The sequence below is a fragment of the Prionailurus viverrinus genome, chromosome E3 (genome assembly GCF_022837055.1).
Source record: "Prionailurus viverrinus isolate Anna chromosome E3, UM_Priviv_1.0, whole genome shotgun sequence".
NCBI classification, from domain to species: domain Eukaryota; kingdom Metazoa; phylum Chordata; class Mammalia; order Carnivora; family Felidae; genus Prionailurus; species Prionailurus viverrinus.
Genome location: NC_062576.1, coordinates 10,378,061 through 10,397,649, shown reverse-complemented (window position 1 = coordinate 10,397,649; position 19,589 = coordinate 10,378,061). Strand labels below are relative to the sequence as shown.

The 19,589-nt window shown below is 58.8% G+C and overlaps 1 protein-coding gene and 1 long non-coding RNA gene across 4 annotated transcripts; one reads left to right on the top strand and one right to left on the bottom strand.

Moving 5' to 3' along the window:
- The first annotated feature begins 347 nt into the window (after positions 1-347).
- Positions 348-18,988, top strand: MLXIPL (MLX interacting protein like). Of its 3 annotated transcripts, none has more exons than XM_047838519.1 (17): positions 356-728; positions 4,467-4,573; positions 8,636-8,718; positions 8,873-8,962; positions 9,244-9,288; positions 9,737-9,938; positions 10,064-10,144; positions 13,688-13,857; positions 15,109-15,655; positions 15,883-15,950; positions 16,028-16,175; positions 16,381-16,454; positions 16,547-16,666; positions 16,831-16,958; positions 17,080-17,203; positions 17,778-17,907; positions 18,210-18,988. In XM_047838519.1, exons 1-17 carry the CDS (start codon positions 436-438, stop codon positions 18,326-18,328), a joined length of 2,529 nt encoding a protein of 842 aa, XP_047694475.1. In that variant the 5' UTR covers positions 356-435; the 3' UTR covers positions 18,329-18,988. The 3 variants fall into 3 exon arrangements, with proteins under 3 accessions (XP_047694476.1, XP_047694475.1, XP_047694474.1); XM_047838518.1 differs by having other exon boundaries at positions 357-728; positions 16,339-16,454; XM_047838520.1 differs by lacking the exons at positions 17,080-17,203; positions 17,778-17,907; positions 18,210-18,988 and having other exon boundaries at positions 348-728; positions 16,339-16,454; positions 16,775-16,846.
- Positions 9,882-14,370, bottom strand: LOC125154349 (uncharacterized). The gene is made up of 3 exons (XR_007147770.1): positions 14,297-14,370; positions 13,899-14,021; positions 9,882-9,952 (listed from the first exon to the last, which is right to left on the bottom strand). It is a non-coding gene; the product is annotated as an uncharacterized LOC125154349 (long non-coding RNA).
- Positions 18,989-19,589: the final 601 nt, after the last annotated feature.

Here is a 19,589-nt window from a genome sequence, read left to right as displayed (position 1 = left end):
GATCATGACCCAAGCCAAGATCATGAGCTGAGCGGAGATCAAGAATAGGTTGTTCAACCGATTGAGCCAACCTGGTGCTCTACTCGTCAACTCTTCTTGAGACCCCTTTTGGGTGACATAGGGGAACCGCATAAGGAGGGGCAGGAGGGGAAATAGGGACCTCTTCCTCTTCCAAACTCCAGACCCGCAGTAGCTCCGCCCGCGCTCTCGCTTAGCATATTGATCATGCTAATTAATTTATTTTTAGCGTGCATATTGATTATGCTAATTTAAACCCAGTCCCGCCTGCTCCCGCGCGCTGTCCCCAAGGCCCCGCCCGCCCTGGAACGACCTATGGCTGTGGAGGGGCGGGGTTATGTTAATGAGGCCAATCTGGCCACACTGGCCGCGCCAGCTGCTCCACGGAGCCCGGGCGAGGCGGCGGCGACGAAAGCCATGGCCCGGGCGTTGGCGGGTCTGGCCGCCGGCTTGTCCTGCCCGCGGGTCGTCCCCAGCCAAGACTCGGACTCAGACACAGATTCGGAGGACCCGAGTAACCGGCGCAGCGCGGGCGGGCTGCTCCGCTCGCAGGTCATCCACAGCGGTCACTTCATGGTGTCGTCGCCGCACAGCGACTCGCTGACCCGGCGGCGCGACCAGGAGGGGCCCATGGGGCCCGCCGACTTCGGGCCGCGCAGCATCGACCCCACACTCACCCGCCTCTTCGAGTGCATGAGCCTGGCCTACAGGTGAGGGCGGCTCCGGGGCCCGGCAGCCTCGGCCCTCCGTGGCGGCACCACGCGCTGGAGCCCCGGACACCCCACCCGGCCCCAAACTTTGGTCCCTGGATGCTCTCGGAGAGTCCGACCACATCCTGGACACCCTTCTCCCCCAACCCCGAGCGTCCTCTGGCCCCGGCCCTGCCTCCAGATTCCCATGGCTCACCACTTTCACTCCCTCCCCAGGGTGCGGACCTCCTGTCCTCCACCTCGACCTCCACCTCGACCCACCAAGGCCCCTCTCCCCGTCCTGACTCTTCTGCCCCCAAAGAAATTCCAGGGCATCCCTCGAGCTCCCAGGACCCTAAGCCATTCCCACCCTCCACTCTGGGGGCCACTCCACCAGACCACCTCGGCCCTCCGCTCCCTCCCCAGTACCCGGGCCCAGACACATTCCATTCCTGCACCCTGGCGAAACTCCTCACGCCCATGATTGTCCCGATTCATAGCCAACGTCTTTTGAAACCCAGTCTCTTGTCCACCCTGTACTTCCCAATTGCCGGGACACCTGTTCTTGACCTGTTAGCTCGAGGGTGGCGGGAGAAGGGTGCTCCGGCGGGCCCGGGGGGGGGGGGGGGGGGGGGCCCAGCTGGCAGTTTCCCAGCGGGCGCCCGGCAGGGGGTGCTGCTGGTTCCCCGGGAGGCCTGGGTTCGCCTACCCGGGTCGCAGCGCGAGGCTGAGCGCCTAACGCTGCCTGGGACCCCTGCTACGCGCGTCGCGGAGCTCGCGGACCGCGCCTGGCCCGGGCTTCCACGCCCGCCTGCGTCCCAGGAGAGGGCGCGAACCCGGGGTCTGGCCCGGTGCCCTGGAGCAAAGTTCCCAGGAGCTGAGGGGCCAGGATAAATTATCAACCGAAAACTGTAGAGGTGAAAGGGGGATCGGCCAGCCTTGATCTTTTCTCTGTGCAAATATTCCTCTTCCTCAGAGGCGCCTCCTCCCCTTCTGAGAACGGCGGGATACAGAACGGCCCTTGAGGCTCTCTGATCTGGAGCCGGAGCTGGGGTGGGGGTTGCGGGGGTGTTGCCCACCCCCAATCGCGGCAGCCCAGCCACGACCCCATTGGCTGCAGGCGGTGTAACCTTGGCCCATATGCTCTGGCCCCGGGCCCAGGTCATGTTGCAACCTGATCGTCCAGGGCGCCGGACCGATGTGGAAAGTTCAAATTCCCGTCCCTTTCTTCCCTTCCCCCGCCTCCTGGGACATCACGGGACAGACTGGGACAGAGCATCTAAGGTCCTGGTACACCGGATGTGGGCACCCCCCAGGGTCTCCCAGCCCCCCCCCCCCCCCCGGCCCCCCACGTTTCTCACCTGCTCCGAACTTCAGCTTCCTCCCTCATGCTACACCCCACAGACCATGGGTGACCAAAAAAGGAGGTTCAGGGGAGGGGGCAAGGTCAGGAGCAGAGCACACTCCAAAAACTGCTCCCACTAAGAGGCTGGACTAGAATCTGATGTGACCCAGGGCAGCTGGGGAGGAGAGGGCTGTTCTTTTCCCCTAAATACCCAGCATATTTGGTCTCTGTGGGGGCCTAAGAGCCATGGAGGGAGGTGACTCAGTACTACAGGAGCCTTTGGCTTCCCCTGTTTGGTAGAGAAAAAAATCTGAGGCTCAAACTGGGACAGTGTTTTAGCCCTTGAATACCCCTAATTATAGGGGTCCCCCGGAGAGGAGTGGACTAGAGAAGCCAGGATGCCCCGAGAGAGTGACTGGATGGCAAGGGACAGCAAGGCAAGGGATCCCCAGGTGCTTGGCCCAGAGGACAGCCTGTGGGTGCCTGGCCAGCTTTCATCCTCAGCAGGGCATTGTGGGCAGAGGGAGGACTTCTCTCCTAGGAGGAGGTGCATATTCCGTGGTTCTGTGGGTGGAAGCCCCAGGGAGACAGGGTCTGGAAGTTCCAAGAAAACACTTGTTTGTGGTCAGAGCTGGCTAGCTGTGGAAAGAATGGCCCCGGGCATGTAGACCCAAGGCAGGACCCTGTCAGAGAGACTCTCAGAGAGTTCCTATAAGGGAGCTTGGACTCATGAAGGGGGAGCGGTGCTGAACTAAGAGTTCTAGGTTTTCTCCCACCCATCCCTGAGATTCCCAGATTTTCTATTGGTCAGAAGAAGCCTTTGAGCCCTGGTCATGGGCTTTTTCCTCTGGGCTGAGCCCCTCTCCTCCCCTCCCAGCCAACAAGCCCAGCACAGACCAAATCCTTTCCTTCTGGGCTTGTATGTTGTCACTGTCTCATCTCCCTGAGCCCTTCCTGGCCACAAACCCCAGAACCTCGGCAAGGACAGGGAAGGAGGGGAGGCAGGCTGGGTGTGGGACACTGAGTGATCAGAGTGGGTGGGGAGGTTGCTGGGATACAGGCAGAAGCAACAAACTCAGAAGTCCCCCCAGGTGCCAAAGAAGCTGGCCCAGGAGGTATCAGTGCACCCCACCCAAGTCTCCCTTCGAGACAGATGGTGTTTATCTAACTTAGGAGGGAGAGGGCCAGCCAGCAGGCATGGGCTGTGTACTCTATTTGGGTAATGAGGCCTGTGGTACCCTGGGGTGGCAGCTCTTCCCACTCCATACCCCAAAACAAACACAGGAGCTTGGAGACCAGAGAGGAGAAGAGACCTGGTGACCCATGCGTTTCAGGGGCTATAGGAGTCAGATTGCCACCCACCCACCCATCACCCCCACGATGAGGGAGAAGCCTTGGGAGAAGGCAGGCCTGGTGTCCCCCAGGCCTCAGCCTTCCATGTGAGCAAGGGTTGGAGGAGATGGGCCAGAGGGGACTCATATACAGCCCTGGCTTGTGGACCACGAGGAGGGAGGGAGGAGGGAGGGATCAGTGGGGGTCTAGACTCTGAGCATCTTGACCTCCTAGGTCAGATCCTTAGCGGTAGCAGACTGGCCTGTGCCTAGCACATCTTGACCTGGAGAGTCATTGCGAGAGTGGATTTCATTGACTGCTAGGATTAGGGTCAGGGTGAGGGCTGGGGTAAGGGTGCTGCCTCCCCACTGCCCACCACTCCACCATCCCAGCTGCCTTCCTTTGGGGCCTGATGGCTGTTGTTTTGCACACGCCCCTAAGAAGGGGTGCACCCCATCCAGCTCAGTCCAGACTGCCATCCTGGGATTCCGGAGTGGGCAGACGCCAGAAGGGCCGGGAAAAGGCAACGGCTGGCTGCTTGGAAGCCACTGGTAGTGAAGAGATTCTCTCCTCACCCAGGCACACCTTACCCATCCCCGGAGGAGGCCGAAGAGGGCCAGTGAAACTGGTGGAGAAAAGGCCACAGGGCCTGAATCAGTCTCCACCATGTGACCTTAGGCATGTCCCTTTCCCTCCCAGGCACTCAGTTTCCCTCTGTAAGAAATGGCTCTGAGAACCCTCCCTAGCCAGCCTAAGAAAAGGATGCCCATGAGGCCATGGTATTATTGTCCTGAGGAAGGAGCTGACAAACAGGTTTCAGCCTGGTTTTAGTTCTGGTGGTAGGTTAACGAGCAGCTCAGCCTGGAGCAGGGACCTGGGAGGGTTTTTTAAAGGCCTGACTCTCAGGGTAGGGATTTCAGGCAGAGTGAGGGGCAGGATTTGTGGGGTTGCAGGGGAGTCCTCAGCTTGCCCAGCATGGATGAGTAACCAGCGCATGGGAAGAGTGGGGAGCCAGCCCTGCAGGAGGCCTCCCTGAGCTGCCCCTTGTCCAACCGCCTGACCCAGCCCTCTCCCTCTGACAGTGGCAAGCTGGTGTCTCCCAAGTGGAAGAACTTCAAAGGCCTCAAGCTGCTCTGCCGGGACAAGATCCGTCTCAACAACGCCATCTGGAGGGCCTGGTATATCCAATGTGAGTGAGCACCATGGGCCTCGCCAGCAAGGGGGGCTGCATGTGGGAGGTGCCCAGGAAACCCCCTTAGGGCCAGCACCAGCATCTGACCCCCAGAGTCTCGGGGAACGTGTCCCAAAGGGTACTCTGCCCTGGGATGCTAGGCACAGCGGGGGTCACCCCTTGGAATCCTAAGGTGGGCAGAGATTTGGAGGGCAGTTCAAGACCCTTTCTGCATTCCGTCAGCATAGTCAGTGCTCCAGATGCCAGGGTGGAAAGAGGTGCTAGATGCTGGCTAGGCCAATGGCATCACATTGCCAATGGGGAAGCTAAGGATCCTGCCTGGGTCTCCACCAGCCTTTCACTAAAGTCCTCACTGAACCCCCATCAGGTGCCCCCATGGAGACTGGGGACAAGGGGCCAGAGAGGCCATGTGGTACAGTGGAGGGGGGCTTCGGACTTGGGAGTTACCCAGAGCTGCTTTCCTCCCCAGTCTCTGCCCTTGCCGGCTGTGTGACTGCAGGCCGTGTGACTAACCTCTCTGAATCTGTCTCCTTATCTATAAAATAAGACCAATAGTCCTACTTTTCCTGGTTGGCATGGTGATAACAAGTATGAATGGGCCTGGCACAGAACTGATGCTAAATAAATGATGGTTGAATCTGAGATGCCCTTGAGGAGGTCACGGTCATTCATTTGGGGATATGAGACCCACCCACCCACCACGGCCCAGCAGCAGAGGCTGAGCGGCCTCAGACCAGTCGGCCCTGGGTTGCGACCTTGTCCAGGTCAACCAAGTCCCACTTGATCAAAGGCTTCCCTGAGCTGGGAACACACAGCCCAGGAGGGACCATACTCAGTATTCTCTGTCCTGGCTCCATTGGATTCCATCCAAGCAGAGAGAGGGAGGGTTTTCTGGTTTCCATTTATCTATGTGCCCAGTGCTCCCTAAATCATCTTACTTGAGGCTTCCTAGCAACCTTGGCAGATAGATATTATCACTCCCATTTCATGGATGAGCAAGTAAGGCCCAGGAGGCCAGTAACCTGTTCAGGGTCATGGAGCATAAAAGAAGCAGAACTGTGATTAGCTGGAAGTCCAGGGCTCTCCTACTCTGAACCGAGTGCTCCTTCTACTGCTCCGAGCTGGCTGGCTTCCAGTCCTCACCTGACAACACATAGGATGGGCCCTACTCAGACCAGGAAGCTGATAGGCCAGAGGGAGTCGCTGCCCACCCCTCCACACACCTCTGCGCTCTCCACCCTTCCCCACGAAGCTGGATGGGATGCAGATCCTTCTCTCTGCAGAAGACATTTCTGATGCCACCCAGGGCCCTCACCCAGACAGGCAGACCCTGGTCTCCAGCTATTGCACGAGTTGCTGGAAGCACCCCACGTTCTGTGTCAGACAGAGGCGGGCTGAGTCAAGTTCTAGGATGCCCCAGCTGTGTGACCTTGGGAGAGTCCGTAGCCTCCTTAGCTGGAGCTCACTCATCTGCAGGGTGGGAATAACAGTAGGTCCCGCTCTGAGGTTTGCTGTGAGTCTTCAGGGAGATCATTCATATCTCAGCACAGGGCCTGACACACACAAGGGCTCCCCGAAGGTGATGATATTTTTGTGATGATAGTAACAGCACGCGGCCGGCATGTGACAAATGTCAGCACGCGCCTTCTCCCTGAGCACTGAGGGTTTGAGGGTGGGCTTCAGGAAAGGGAGAGGGGTGGGGCCAGCTAGAGGACTGCCTGGCTCATCCCCTCGAACCTGCCACCCCTCTGCAGGCTCCTGGCCTCCAAGATCCCCTTGTTTCTCACACCCCCAAATCCCGGTGTCCTCGGAGCACCCAGGGCACTGTGCACCTCTCATGGCAGGCTCCCCGCCTTGCTTTAGCTTGTGTTCTGTGTGTGCTTTCCTTATCTCTCCAACTAAGCTTGAGCGCCCCGATTTACCCACCGATTCCTTGTCCCAGTATCTGTCACAGCTTAGGTGCAAGGGGCCAGGTGGTTGCCTGAATGGGTGAACGTATTGGTGTTGAATAAAGCCTACCCCAGATCCAGGAGCCACATGGTCACTGCCCTTCTGTCTGGAGCAGAGGGTCCCCAAGGTGGGGGAGGAAAAGCCCAGCCAGGCCTGCTCAGACCTGACCCTCTGGGGACCCTGGGCAAACTTATTCTTTCCTAGTGCCCGTCTCCTCATCTGGGAAGCCAGGACAGCCACTCTCTGAGACCCTCCTTGCTCTAACCCCAGGGAGTCCCTACACCCGAGGGCCCATCCCTTTGTCTTCCCAGCCACGCTCAGGTACCAGGACAAACTCCCTCTCCCATTCTCATGGGGATCATTTGGGAGAATGTCCTTTAGGACAGAACTTTGTAAATGATGCTGAAGGCCCCAATAAGTGTCACGTTCGGGTGGTCTCCCTTATCTGTCAATTGTCTGAGAGGAAGTTTGCTGAGGGCTAAGGCAGAAAAAGTCCCTGCTTGGGGAGCCCAAGGTTTGGAAGCCCTACTGTGTGCCAAGCTCTGCTCCAGATTCAGGGATTTCAGTCTAAAGGGCAACAGCTCCTGCTTTTACTCCCGGCAGGGAGGCCAGCATGCAGAGAAATGGCCAAGGCCAAGTGGAGAGCGAGGCAGATAAGACCATGGGGTTTCAGAGGAGGGAAGCTTCCTGGAAGAGGGGTGGCCCTGGGCAATCCTGATGGGTGGGCAGGTGTGGGTGAGGCAGAGGAGGGAAGGGAAGGGCGGTGTAGAGTAACACCGGAAGGTGAGCTGTGGTGGGGAAAAGCTGTTTGGCTTCAAGGTGGGGCCTGTGAAGGAGGTGAAAAGGGGGGTGAAGCTGACAGGCCAGTCATGGAGGGTTTGGAAGCCAAGGTAAGAGGTGTGGACTTTATCCTGGAGGTCTAGGGAACCATGGAGGGTTTCTGCACTTCCAGGCCATGACAGGAAGATGGGCTGGAGAGGGTGAGGCTGGAGTCAGGGAGGTCCGGGTGAGAAATGACATCAGGCCAGGGTGGCATTGAATATGGAGGGGAGGGGACAGTGGAAGAAATGCCACACATCCTCCGGAGTGACTTGGATAGGAATGCTGGGGCCAGTGGGGAGTTTCTGTGACTGGGAGGCAGCAGTGGCCGCCCAGAGGCACAGGCTTGGGAGGGATGTTTCAAGTTTTGGGACATCCTTTTTTTTTTTTTTTCTTTAATTTTAATTTGGTACATCCTGATGGAGATTCTGTGGGCAGCTGGAAAATAAGCCTGGAAAGAGGCAGGATGAGAGAGGTTGGGGGGCGGGCCTCAAAGAAGGACCAGCGAAAATGGTCAGGGAAACAGGAGAACCAAGGGAAGGTTCCCTTGTCGAGGGAGGAGGGGGTGCTCCACCGCTGAGGCCCAGAGGGATGGGCCTTGGGGGGGGGGGGGCAGACAAGGGCCTTGACAGAGCCCTGGGGGCAGGTACTGAGTTACAGGAAGTGAAGAGGAGACCAGGAGGCATGGAGTGCAGGTAGTGGTGGCAAACCTTCCAGAACAAGGAGCAAAACAAAGGGGTGAAAGGGAAGAAGACTAGCTTGTTGGGGAAGCAAAGGAAGGGAAAGTTTGGCAGGAAAAGGGGAGCTTGGAATGTGTTTATGGGCCCAAAAGGAGGAACCTGGGGAGAGACCAGGATTGGAGATAGGGAAGGGAGTGGAGGAGGTGGCAAAAGGGCTCAGCTAGGTGGCCTGAAGGGACAAGGGGTGGTTATCTGGCATCAGCTTGGGCAGTGCCTGAGGCAGGGCGCCAAGGGCTCCAGGCCCTGGCCTGCTGATCTCAGGGTCTGATGTTGGAGCAGCTCATTTCCTGTGATCACACAATCCCATTCAGCAACCACTGCCTGCACACCTGCTGGGCTGCCAAGGGGGGCAGAGGAGGTGTGGGAGGTTCCTTTCACGGGGTCCCATAGAAGAGGGAGCTCTGGGAGGGCTGGAGCAGGCAGAAAGACTTCTGGAGGAGGTGGTACTTAGTCTAAGCAGGATTTCCTAGCGTGGCACTTGAGTCCCAGTCCCCTTGGAGTGGGAAGTGATGGAGTTGGGTACCCTCCTGACCTGGCCCCCTTCTCTCAGATGTGGAGCGGAGGAAGAGCCCCGTGTGTGGCTTCGTGACCCCCCTGCAGGGGCCTGAGGCTGATGAGCACCGAAAACCAGAGGTAGCTGAGACGCAGGACCTCCCGCCTGCCTGCTTCCCTACCAAGCCCGGTGCCTCCTAGTGCCGGGCAGGAGGGGCTGGCCCCGATGGGGATCGGGTGAGGGGTGGGGTCCGTGCTGCCCGTCTCACTGAGCCCCCTCCCCGGCCCTCTCCAGGCCGTGGTCCTAGAGGGCAATTACTGGAAGCGGCGCATCGAGGTGGTGATGCGCGAATACCACAAGTGGCGCATCTACTACAAGAAGCGGGTCAGTGGGGGGCCCCGGGGGGGTTGCTGACCGCTGCCTCTCTTGAAAGAGCCCGGGGAGAGACGCCCCTCGACCCTGCCTCCCATTAAGACCCAGGCTGACAGCGCCACCGTGTGGCCGAGGGTCCCCTCGCAGCCTCCTTACCTCCCAGCGCGGAGGAGCTCCAGAGGGGAAATCGGCATCCCTCTCTTCTGGGGGAGCTTGTGAGTAGGGGAGGCCTTGGCGGGAAGTGATGGAAGAGGGTCAAGGGATCCATTGTCCACCTCTGTGTGTTCCTGCAGCTCCGTAAGTGCAGCAGGGAAGGGGATCTCCTGACCCCAAAGCAGGTGGGTGCTCCCTGGACCCAGAGAATTGACAGCTTCTAGGAGATGAGGCCGGACCCGATGGGGGCAGTGGGCGTGGCCGCCGTCCTCTGGTTGATTGAGCCCTTCTCCTGCTGAGGGGTGGGAAGTCCTTGAGCGAAGTGGTGGGAGGCATCGGGGAACGGAAGTCCCTAAGAACTGGGGTTCCAGGCAGAAAAAGTATAGGGGACAGGAAGAGGCCCCTTATCTGTTCAGCAGGCCATCCAGGTCTAGCTCGTGGGGACAGTTGTTAAAGGCCAATGGGGTGACCATAAGCCTTCCAGTAGGCAAACTGGATCCTCCAGAGAGAGAGGTGAGGAGGGCCATGTACTGACCACTTCATCCCCCAGGCGGGGGCCATATGAAAGGGCCAAGGGCAGCGGGAGACCCCGGTGTCCCTCTCTCGTGGCTGCTGAAGGTTCTGTCTCCCTAGGCGGAAGGGGGTTGGCAACCACCGGAGCGATGGTGCGAGCAGCTCTTCTCCAGCGTGGTGCCCGTGCTGCTCGGGGGCCCAGAGGAGGAGCCTGGCGGGCGGCAGCTTCTGGACCTGGACTGCTTTTTGTCCGACATCTCCGACACGCTCTTCACCATGACTCAGCCCAGCTCCACGCCCCTGCAGCTGCGCCCTGAGGACGGTAAGGGCCTGCACCTGCAAAGGGAGGCCTGTGAAAATCCGGGCAGCCAAGGGAGGATGGCCAGGGGTGGGTGGCCCCCAGTCCACCCGGCCTGCCGCTCCTGACGTCACCACTGCCCCCTCCAGCTTATGTGGGCAATGCTGACATGATCCAGCCGGACCTGACACCCCTGCAGCCCAGCCTGGATGACTTCATGGAGATCTCAGGTGAAGCAGCGCCCTGTCCTGGGGGCAGGGGGAAGTGGGGCCCGTGGCTGGGTCAGTGTGAGGAAAGTCCCAGCATGACCACCAGACCTCAGGCCCCTGTGGGAGGGTGGATAATCTGAGTGATTTCTGAGGGATCTTCCTGGTCTCCCTTTGTCAGGCCTTGGGATGCAAATGACTTGGCCTCAGGTGAGAGCAGGGCCAGACTGGATACTGAGCAGGGGTCAAGGCTCAGGGGCATTGAAGCTTCAGGCTCTGGGCTCTTTGGGCTCCCAGGAAGCAATGGATGCTGGGACTCTCAGGAGAGAAAGGGACTTTCATTTGTTTGGGTCTGTTTATTATTTATTTAATTCCCTTTAAAAACTATTTATTGGGGCACCTTGGTGGCTCAGTCGGTTGAGCATTGACTCTTGGTTTCGGCTCAGGTCATGATCCTGTGGTTTGTGGGTTCAAGCCCCTCATCAGGTTCTGTACTGACAGTTCAGAATCTGCTTGGGATTCTCTCTCTCCCTCTCTCTCTGCCTCTACCCTGCTTGTACTCTCTTTCTCTCTCAAAATAAATCAACTTAAAAAAAAAAAAAGGAAAAGAAAAAGAAAATCCCAGGAATTGTATCTTGTAAAGCACTTAACAATTTTTTTTTAATGTTTACTTATTTTTGAGAGAGAGAGAAATGAGCACATGAAGAAGGGGCAGAGAGAGAGGGAGAGAGAGGATCTGAAGCGGGCTCTGTGCTGTCAACAGTGAGCCCGATGTGGGGCTCGAACCCATGAACTGCGAGACCATGACCTGAGCAGAAGTCAGACGCTTAACTGAGTGAGCCACCCAGGCACCCCAAGCACTTTTTAAGTAACATGTTTCTGTGCCTCCCTCTCCTGACCCCAGGGCCACTGGGTCACTGGTTTTTGTGTCCTCCCAGAGATACCCATGTCTGTATAGCAGCTGTGGACAAATGTCTCTTTTTGTTTTCACAACACACTCTTCCTACATCATTTCTTTCACTTAGCTATAGATCTTGGAGACTGTCCCCGATAATCAAACATTTAGGGGATTCTGGAGCCATGCTAGGGGTCAGGTAGCCATAGAGACTTGGCTTGCCTTAGCCAAGGCTCCGGGGCGAGAAAGGGGGGTTCTGGGATACAGGTTTAGTGGCAATGACCCCTCCACTCCTTTTTCACAGGGTCCTGGGCCTGTCAGTCAAGAGGTGGGGAGGGAACTAGGGAATGAGGAACCACCCCCACCCCTGCCTCAGCCCTGGACAGGGTGGGGGCTGTGGGGGCAGAAGTGTTGATGGCAGTGCCCTGAGAGCAGACCAGCCTGGGAGGGCAGCGGTCCTGTCTGGGCACACGCACTCCTGCCACAGGTAGGAAACTTCCTGGACCCCGGGCTCCAGGGCCAAAACTGGGGCTGAGAAGCCGCTTCTCTCAACCCAGGGTGGCTGCCTGGGTGGGGGTGAGCATGGGCAACCTACGATAGGGGGTATGGGTCATGCAGAGGAGGTGGTTAGTGTGGCCCCCTCTCGTGCTCCATTACAGGGAGGGTAGGGACCACCAGGGACACCGGGGCTGGTGCTTTGATTGTCCCCCAAGAGCTCTTCGCTTGAGAGGAATCCCAGTGAAGAGGCCGGAACTCTATGGAGGGAGGGGGCTTGGTGAGGAGTGCTCAAGGAAGGGGAGGGGGCTTGGAGCAGGAGAGGGTCTCAGGGAGGGGATGCACATCGATGGTGGGGGTAGAAGCTTGGGATGGGGGAGACTAGGGCTCCGTGGGTGGCTGGCCAGGGCTAGGAAGCGGAGAGGGGCAACTGAGGGTAAACTATGGCTGGGGGTTGGTGGTGACTCAGTGGCGAGCTGGGCTCCTTACTGCATGAACCCTTCTGAGCACCGGTGGGGCAGGCAGCAGCAGTGAGCAGGAAGCAGGCCCAGTATGTGGCTAGTTCTAGAGCCCGGGCCTCAGGGGGCCTAGTGGTGAGACCCACAGTCCGTGGGGGCTAGGGGATAGAGGATCGGTGACCACTCACTCTCTGCCACTCAGTCCCTTGGTTAAACGGAGACAGTAGGACAAAAAGGTCCTTTCTGATCAGGTGGCCAAGGAAAGACACACACACACCAGGCACAGAGCAGACATGCACATGCCGAGCACCTCACATCAAGGCAGGCACACAGGCTCAGACAGAGCTACACGCACACACAGGGAGACAGACAGATGCTACATGTAGAGCCACCTTCCAGTGACAGGTGGGCACCAGAGTCACGTAAGACGTGCAGACAAGTTTAGGGGCACCTGGGTGGCTCAGTCGGTTAAGCGTCCGACTCTTGGTTTCGGGTCGGGTCATGATCTCGCGGTTTCGTGAGTTCGAGCCCTGCGTCGGGCTCTGTGCTGGCAGCACAGAGCCTGCTTGGGATTCTCTCTCTCACCCTCTCTCTCTGCCCCTCCCCCACTCATGCTATCTTTGTCTCTCTCAAAATAAGTTTTAAAAACTTTAAAAAAAAGGAAACGATAAAAAAAAAAAAAGATGCACATACAAGTTCAACACACAGCAGGCTCCAGATTTGGCATGGTCTTATCTGTCCCACTCCTGAGTCTCCTTCTCTTGGGAGGAGGCCTGACCAGCTCCCCTGCCTGGGGAGCCAGGGCCCATCCAAGGCCAGCGGAGCTGGGTGGGACAAGACCAGGAGGTCTTGGGAGCTGCTGCAGGCCAAAGACTGGTCAGGGTCAGAGAAAGGTGCCCGGAAGGGAGCGGGTGGGCGGGCGGCGCCCAGGCCCGGGATGTGGTCAGGCCGCAGGCAGCTGCTTCCCAAAACCAGAATAGCCTGGGGCTTACACAACCCGCACCTCAGACAATCTGGCTGACCCTTCCCGCCAGCTCTTCCAGGCTTTCCAGTGCCCCCCCCCCAACTCCTGCCCCCACTCTGAGCCCACCCTCTGACCCCTGCTATGACCCCCTTAGCCCTTCCACCCCACCCCTGGGCTCTACTTTTGAGGCCCCACTTGACCTTCCCACAAGCCAACTTCGCAGACCCACTGACCTCCTGACCCCTCTCACCTCTATCTCACCCCTTGAACTCCTATCACCCCGGGGCTCTTCCCTACCCAGGACCTCTGCCCCTTTGCACCCCACCCCTGTCCCTTCAGGGCACTCTCTATCACCCCTCCCCTTTCTCTGGCCCCAGCAGGGCTGGTAACAGGAGCAGAAGAGGGGAGTGCCCAGGCCTGGGACAGGGAAGGGGGCCTCATGAGCCGAGTGTGGGGCTCGGTGGGAGGGCTGTTTCCCGGGGGTCCTGCTCACGCCCCCACACGGCCTCTGCTGTCTTCCACGCAGGCCCATCCCAACCGAACCTCTGTTGCTGCTTCCCCTGAGTGAGACAGAAACTCTCTCAATTTCACAATCTCCTGTGGAACCCCCCCCCCCCCCCCCGCCTACCCCCACCTCACCGCCAGCCAGGCCAGCCCAGCTTGGGGACAGGGCACGAGGCCCACTCTCCTCCCACTGCCTCCAGCCACGCCTGGCCCTATCCTTAACTGCCACCACCCTGTATGTTGAATTACAGATTTCTTCACCAGCTACCGCCCCCCACAGACACCCACGCCCTCACACTTCCCGGAGCCCCCCAGTTTGGGCACCATGGCTGACCCTTTCTTCGGCAGTTCGATCCTGGGCTCAGAGGTGCCCCCTGCCTCGTCAGGCGTGACCCACCTCTCAGGGAATAACCGCCTGCAGGTGAGCTCCCACCCCACGCCATTCAGCCATGCCTCGCTCACCTGCCCATGTCCAGGAGATATTCAGGGCACTTCTTGGGTGCTCATTCCCATGCTTGGTCAACTGAGAGGGACTGGAGGGGGGAGACAGACCCCATCTCTGCCCTCTCAGTGGGCGCAGTTCAGCTGAGGAGGAAACCGTTGTGAAGCAGACATGGACCAGGTGGTTCTGGGAGGGAGGCTGAGGGCAGGGGAGCATGGAGCAGGGTACCACGAAGGACTGGGGTGCTTGGGGAAGGCTTCCTGGAGGAGGCGAGGTTCTGGGCTTAGTGAATGTGTTGGGTTTGGCCAGAAGAGGCCAGTAAAGGGCAAGCCAGATGGGAGGAGAGCACACGGAGACAGAAAGCTCAGGGTGAGCATTTAGGAAACAGTGAACCTGCCATTTTGGATACGGAACTCACAGGCTCAATTCGGTGGTTGCCTCTCTGCTGCCAGGTCCCTCTGTCATCAGACTGTTCCGGCACTATTGTAGTTCATTGCTGAGAGGTCTCTCTCCTCAACCAGACCGTGAGCTCCTTACTGGAAGAGCTAGGCCTTGCTCACTGCTGCATCTTCCATACCTACCACAGTTCAAGAAGCACAGGGTCAATGGTTGCCCAATGGTTGAGCCACTAAGCCAATGAGTGAATGTGTGGATGGATGGGTGTGTTGGTGAATGGATACACGGGTTGTAGATGGGGGTGGATGCTTACATGGGTAAGCGAGTGGTTGGTTGGATGCATGTGCTGGTGGATGGATTTGTAGATGAATAGGGCGGTGGCTGGATAAGTGGCTGGTCAGTGAACAGATGGTGGATAGGTGGATGGATTATGTCTGGATGGGTTGGTGGATGAATGGGTTGGATGGATTGGTGAATGGGTTTATACCTCACAGGTTGGCGGAGAGATAGATGAGTTAGCTCACAGGTGAGAGGCCAAATAGGGGAATGGAGAACGAATGGATTGGTGGTAGGATGGAATCATTATTTGGTGAATGAAAAGATGGGCAGGAAGATTGATGCTCTTTCTTACACTTAATGTGTGCCTAAGTGTGTTCCACTCCCTCCCCTCATTAGGTTACAATTGCCTTTGGTGTGTGTAGGTGGGGGGGACAACAGGGATCATTTCTCCTCTCTCTCCCAGTGCCCAGTCCAGACCTCAGCCAGGGCAAGAGCCTGCCTGGGTGGCTGCAAAGGCCAGCTTTCTCCCCTGCTCTCTCTCTGTCCCCCAACCAGGCTCGGAGCAGCTGCCCTGGCACCCTGGACTCCAGTGCCTTCCTGAACTCTGATTTCCTCCTTCCTGAAGACCCCAAGCCCAAGCTCCCACCCCCGCCAGCACCCCCACCCCTCTTCCAATACCCTGCCCTTCCCAAGGGGCCTGGTCTAGAGCCCTGTCCCCCACCCGCCTTCCCTCCCATGGCTCCTCCCCCTGCTTTGCTGCAGGAAGAGCCTCTTTTCTCTCCTAGATTCCCCTTCTCTACTGTCCCTCCTGCCCCAGGAGTGTCCCCACTGCCGGCTCCCACTGCCTTCCCACCTACCCCCCAGCCTGGTCCAGGCCCTGCCCCTGCTCCCTTCCCCATAGACCTTCTATCCTCAGGGTATCTGGAGCCCCAATTTGGGCCTCACTTCACAGTGCCCCAAGGCATGAGGTCCAGAGGCAAGCCCCCCGCCCCATCCCCTAGAGGGGAGAAGCCCAGCCCCCCAACCTTGGCCCCTGCCACCGCCAACCCCACTACCCCAGTGGGGGGCAACAACCCCTGCCTCACACAGCTGCTCACAGCAGGTGAGATGGGAAGAGCACTGTCCTCAGAGGGAAAGTGGGAAGCCTGTGGGAGCAGAGGGTGAAGTGGTAAGGGGTAGGCTCAGCTGTGGGGGAGGTGGCGAGGAATTAGGGACATGGGCCCCAAACCTGAAAGGGGAGTGAGCTATCTGGAGGGGAGGGATGGGGTCTTGGGAGATGACGGGGCTAGGGCTGGCCCCAGTGTCCCTCACAGTTCTGCCTGTGCACAGCCAAGCCTGAGCAAGCCCTGGAACCACCACTCGTATCCAGCACCCTCCTCCGGCCCTCAGGGTCCCCGGTAAGATGGCGGGCACTGGGAGGTGAGGGTGGGCCCAGGGCCTCACCCCAACTCTCTGCCCTTCTCCACCCCTGCAGGAGACGGCCCCTGAATTCCCCTGCACCTTCCTACCCCCAACCCCGGCCCCCACACCACCCCGGCCCCCTCCAGGCCCAACCACACTGGCACCTCCCAGGCCCCTGATTGTCCCCAAAGCGGAGCGGCTCTCGCCCCCAGCACACAGCGGTAAAGAGGGCTTGCAGGGATCCGGGAGGGGGGTCCCTAGGGGATGGAGAAAGGGGAAGGAAGAAGGGGGGGCCACATCTGAGGCCAGGATGAGAGGGGAGGGGCAATGGGACCCCTCTCCCCTGTGTCGGTCTGTCTGGGGGTCTGTCTTTCCCCGCCACAGGTGGTGAGCGGAGGCTGTCTGGGGAACTCAACTCCATTCCAGGCCCGGGGACCCTGAGTGTCTGCGTCTCTCCCCCTCAACCCATCCTAAGCCGGGGTCGTCCAGACAACAACAAGGTGGCACCATTCCCTCACCCCAAGATCTGTTTGCTACCCCCAGGCCCTTCCATGCTCCTTCCTAGGCTCACCCCCCTGTCTGCCTCCCCAAGACTGAGAACCGGCGCATCACACACATCTCTGCAGAGCAGAAGAGGCGCTTCAATATCAAGCTGGGGTTTGACACCCTGCACGGGCTGGTGAGCACACTCAGCGCCCAGCCCAGCCTCAAGGTGAGCCTCCAGCCCGGGCTGGCACCCCCGGAACCACAGGGCTCCTTCCTAGACCCCCTGCCTAGGACCAAGCCCCAGGGCCCCCCAGACACCCAGTTTCCTCCTCAGTGGGCCCCAGAGTGGGGCCACCTCCAGCACCTGAGCCTCACTGGGGATGCCTGCAGGTGAGCAAAGCAACCACACTGCAGAAGACGGCCGAGTACATCGCCATGCTGCAGCAGGAGCGGGCGGCCATGCAGGAGGAGGCCCAGCAGCTACGGGACCAGATTGAGGAGCTCAACGCTGCCATTAAGTAGGTGTAGGCGGGGGGGGGGGGGGGGGGGGGGGGGGGCGCGGATGCGCATGCGCACACGTGCGCCGTTGGGGAAAGGGGCAGGACTCCCAAGCCCTGACCAGCCCCATGTACCCCCCAGCCTGTGCCAGCAGCAGCTGCCTGCTACCGGGGTGCCCATCACGCACCAGCGTTTCGACCAGATGCGAGACATGTTCAACGACTATGTCCGCACCCGGACACTGCACAACTGGAAGTTCTGGGTGGTATCCTTACTTGACCAGCGGTAGGGTGAGTGCCGCAGCCGGACCAAGCTGTGCCTGACTGCAGGCTCAGCGCCACAGGCCAGGCAGGGTCCCAGAGCTGCTCCCAGGGGAAGGGGTCCCGGTTCCGCTCCCTCTTTCCAGACCCTTGGCATCTTGGCCAGCAGGAGTGTCCAGTGATTAGCTGGGAGCAGAGGGCAACCGAGGGAGGAGCCCCTGGGTGAGGGGAACACAGCCCCGCCCACAGAATGTTCCAAGGGCAGTTTGGAAGAGCCTAAAGTCTGGGTGATGTGAGTGGGGTCGGTCCTAAAGAAGACATGGAATCTCTCACTCCCTTACCTGGTCAAGTTCTTGGCTGAGCCTGGGCAGGAAGCCCAGGGAGGGGGGATAGTCCAGCTAGAGGAAGGGCATAGAGGAGCCGGGCAGAATTGGATGGTAGCTATAGCGGGAGGCCTCGAGGTTCAAGATACCACAGTGGCCGGGCCCTTCCCCTTGTTTGGCCCAGATGTCAGAGCTACACATGAGCTGGGTGAGGGTACTGGGTGGACAACAGGCCTGATCCTTGACCTGGGCCCAGTTCAGCATCCTCATTCGGCCTTTGTTCGAGTCCTTCAATGGGATGGTGTCCACAGCAAGCTTGCAGAGCCTCCGTCAGACCTCACTGGCTTGGCTGGACCAGTACTGCTCCCTGCCTGCTCTCCGGCCAAGTACGTGAGCCACCTGCCTGCCCACCAGAATGTCCAGGCCTCCGGGCAGAGGGTTCCACCTGCTCAGACTGTAGGTCCAGCCGAACTTCAAAATAGCCTAGAGTTTGGGCCATCCCACTATGTACCCTGGATAGTCCACTGGCTACCAGGACACCTGCAGACAGAGGTCCTACGAGGGGCTGACAGTCTTGCCACCTAGTATCTCCCCGCTATCCCTTTGTCCTCAACATCCAAGGGGAGGGCCCTGACCCAGGAGGTATCTTTCCCTTTCTCTCTCTCACTCTCTCACTCTCTTTCCCCAGCTGTCTTGAACTCTCTCCGCCAGCTGAGCACATCTACCAGTATCCTCACAGATCCAGGCTGTATACCCGAGCAAGCCACACGGGCAGTCACAGAGGGCACCCTTGGCAAACCTTTATAGTGCTGGCCAGACACTGCCACTTACTCAGCTGCCCAGGGGCTGCTTTCCTTGGGCCTGGGCTCCAGGGACAACTTCTGGGCACTCCCCTCCTGCCCCTTGCCCTGGCTGTCCCCTTTCCTGAGGGTCTAGCAGGGCCCAAATCTCTTCCACCTCCTGGAAGCCAGGAAGAACGGCGTTCCATTCCCTGCCCCACCAGACACTAACACCGTGACCTGGAGGATTCATACTCTCTCTTGGGACCTTCACTTTCCAGTCTGAAAAATGGGGATGGAGAAGCTTCAACCAGAAGATGATCCCAAAGCCTTAGCAACTGTGATACTTGGGGCCTAAGCTGACAACTCAGGGAGCTTGTAGGAGGAAGGGGGATGATCCTGTTTCCCCGCCATCCCTCCCTGTACCCCCCCCCCCCAAATAGGGCACAGGCCTCAGTTTCTGATCAGAGAGACAGAAAAGGAGCGTCCCATTCTCTGCTCCTCCGCTGGTAGCCCAGTGGGGGGTAGGGTGCTGCAGGATGGCAAACCTGGGTGAGGGCAGGAAGGTCTGATCCCAGGAGAGAGCAGGGCAGGAGGTGGCCAGACCAGGGCAGGCATCTTGTGTGCGTGTGGATACGTGTGTGTGGATTTTGTAAAGAATTTTCAACCAATAAAAACAAAAACTGTTGGGGACTGTCAGTGTGTCTCACTGGGACGGATAGACAGAGCCAATTGGCAATGGGAGGTGGCCTTCAAAGGACCTTAGCTTTTCCTCTGAGCTGGAAGCCACTGGAGGGTTTGGAGTAGAGGTTTGACAAGATCAGGTATAAGGTCTTCACAGGATCTCTCTGGGTGCGGAGTCAGGAAGAGGCCACCATGGGGCAAGGGCAGGAGCAAGGAGGCCAGTTTTAGGCTGTTGCTGTCATCCAGGTCAGAGGTGACAGACACTCATCCTGGAAATCCTCGCTCCATGGCCAGGAGAAGGTTCAGAAAGGCTTACCACCTTCCAAGTTGGAAGAGGGCAGAGCCGAGCCCATGAGTGGAAATCACAGGGAGCCATCCGGAAGGAGAATGTGTTGCCCCTGGGGGTAGTGATGTGCAAGTAGAGGACAGACACACACTTGGTTGGGGTGTCTTAGAAGGAACTGATACTTTAGATGGGGAGTTGGGGTGAATGGTCCCCATATTTCATTGATTCTTCTCTGGAGCCATTTAACAGATCCTTTCTGAGGGCCCACTGTGGCCTAGATGATGGTCTTGGTGCTGGGATTCTGTTCACCACTGGATCC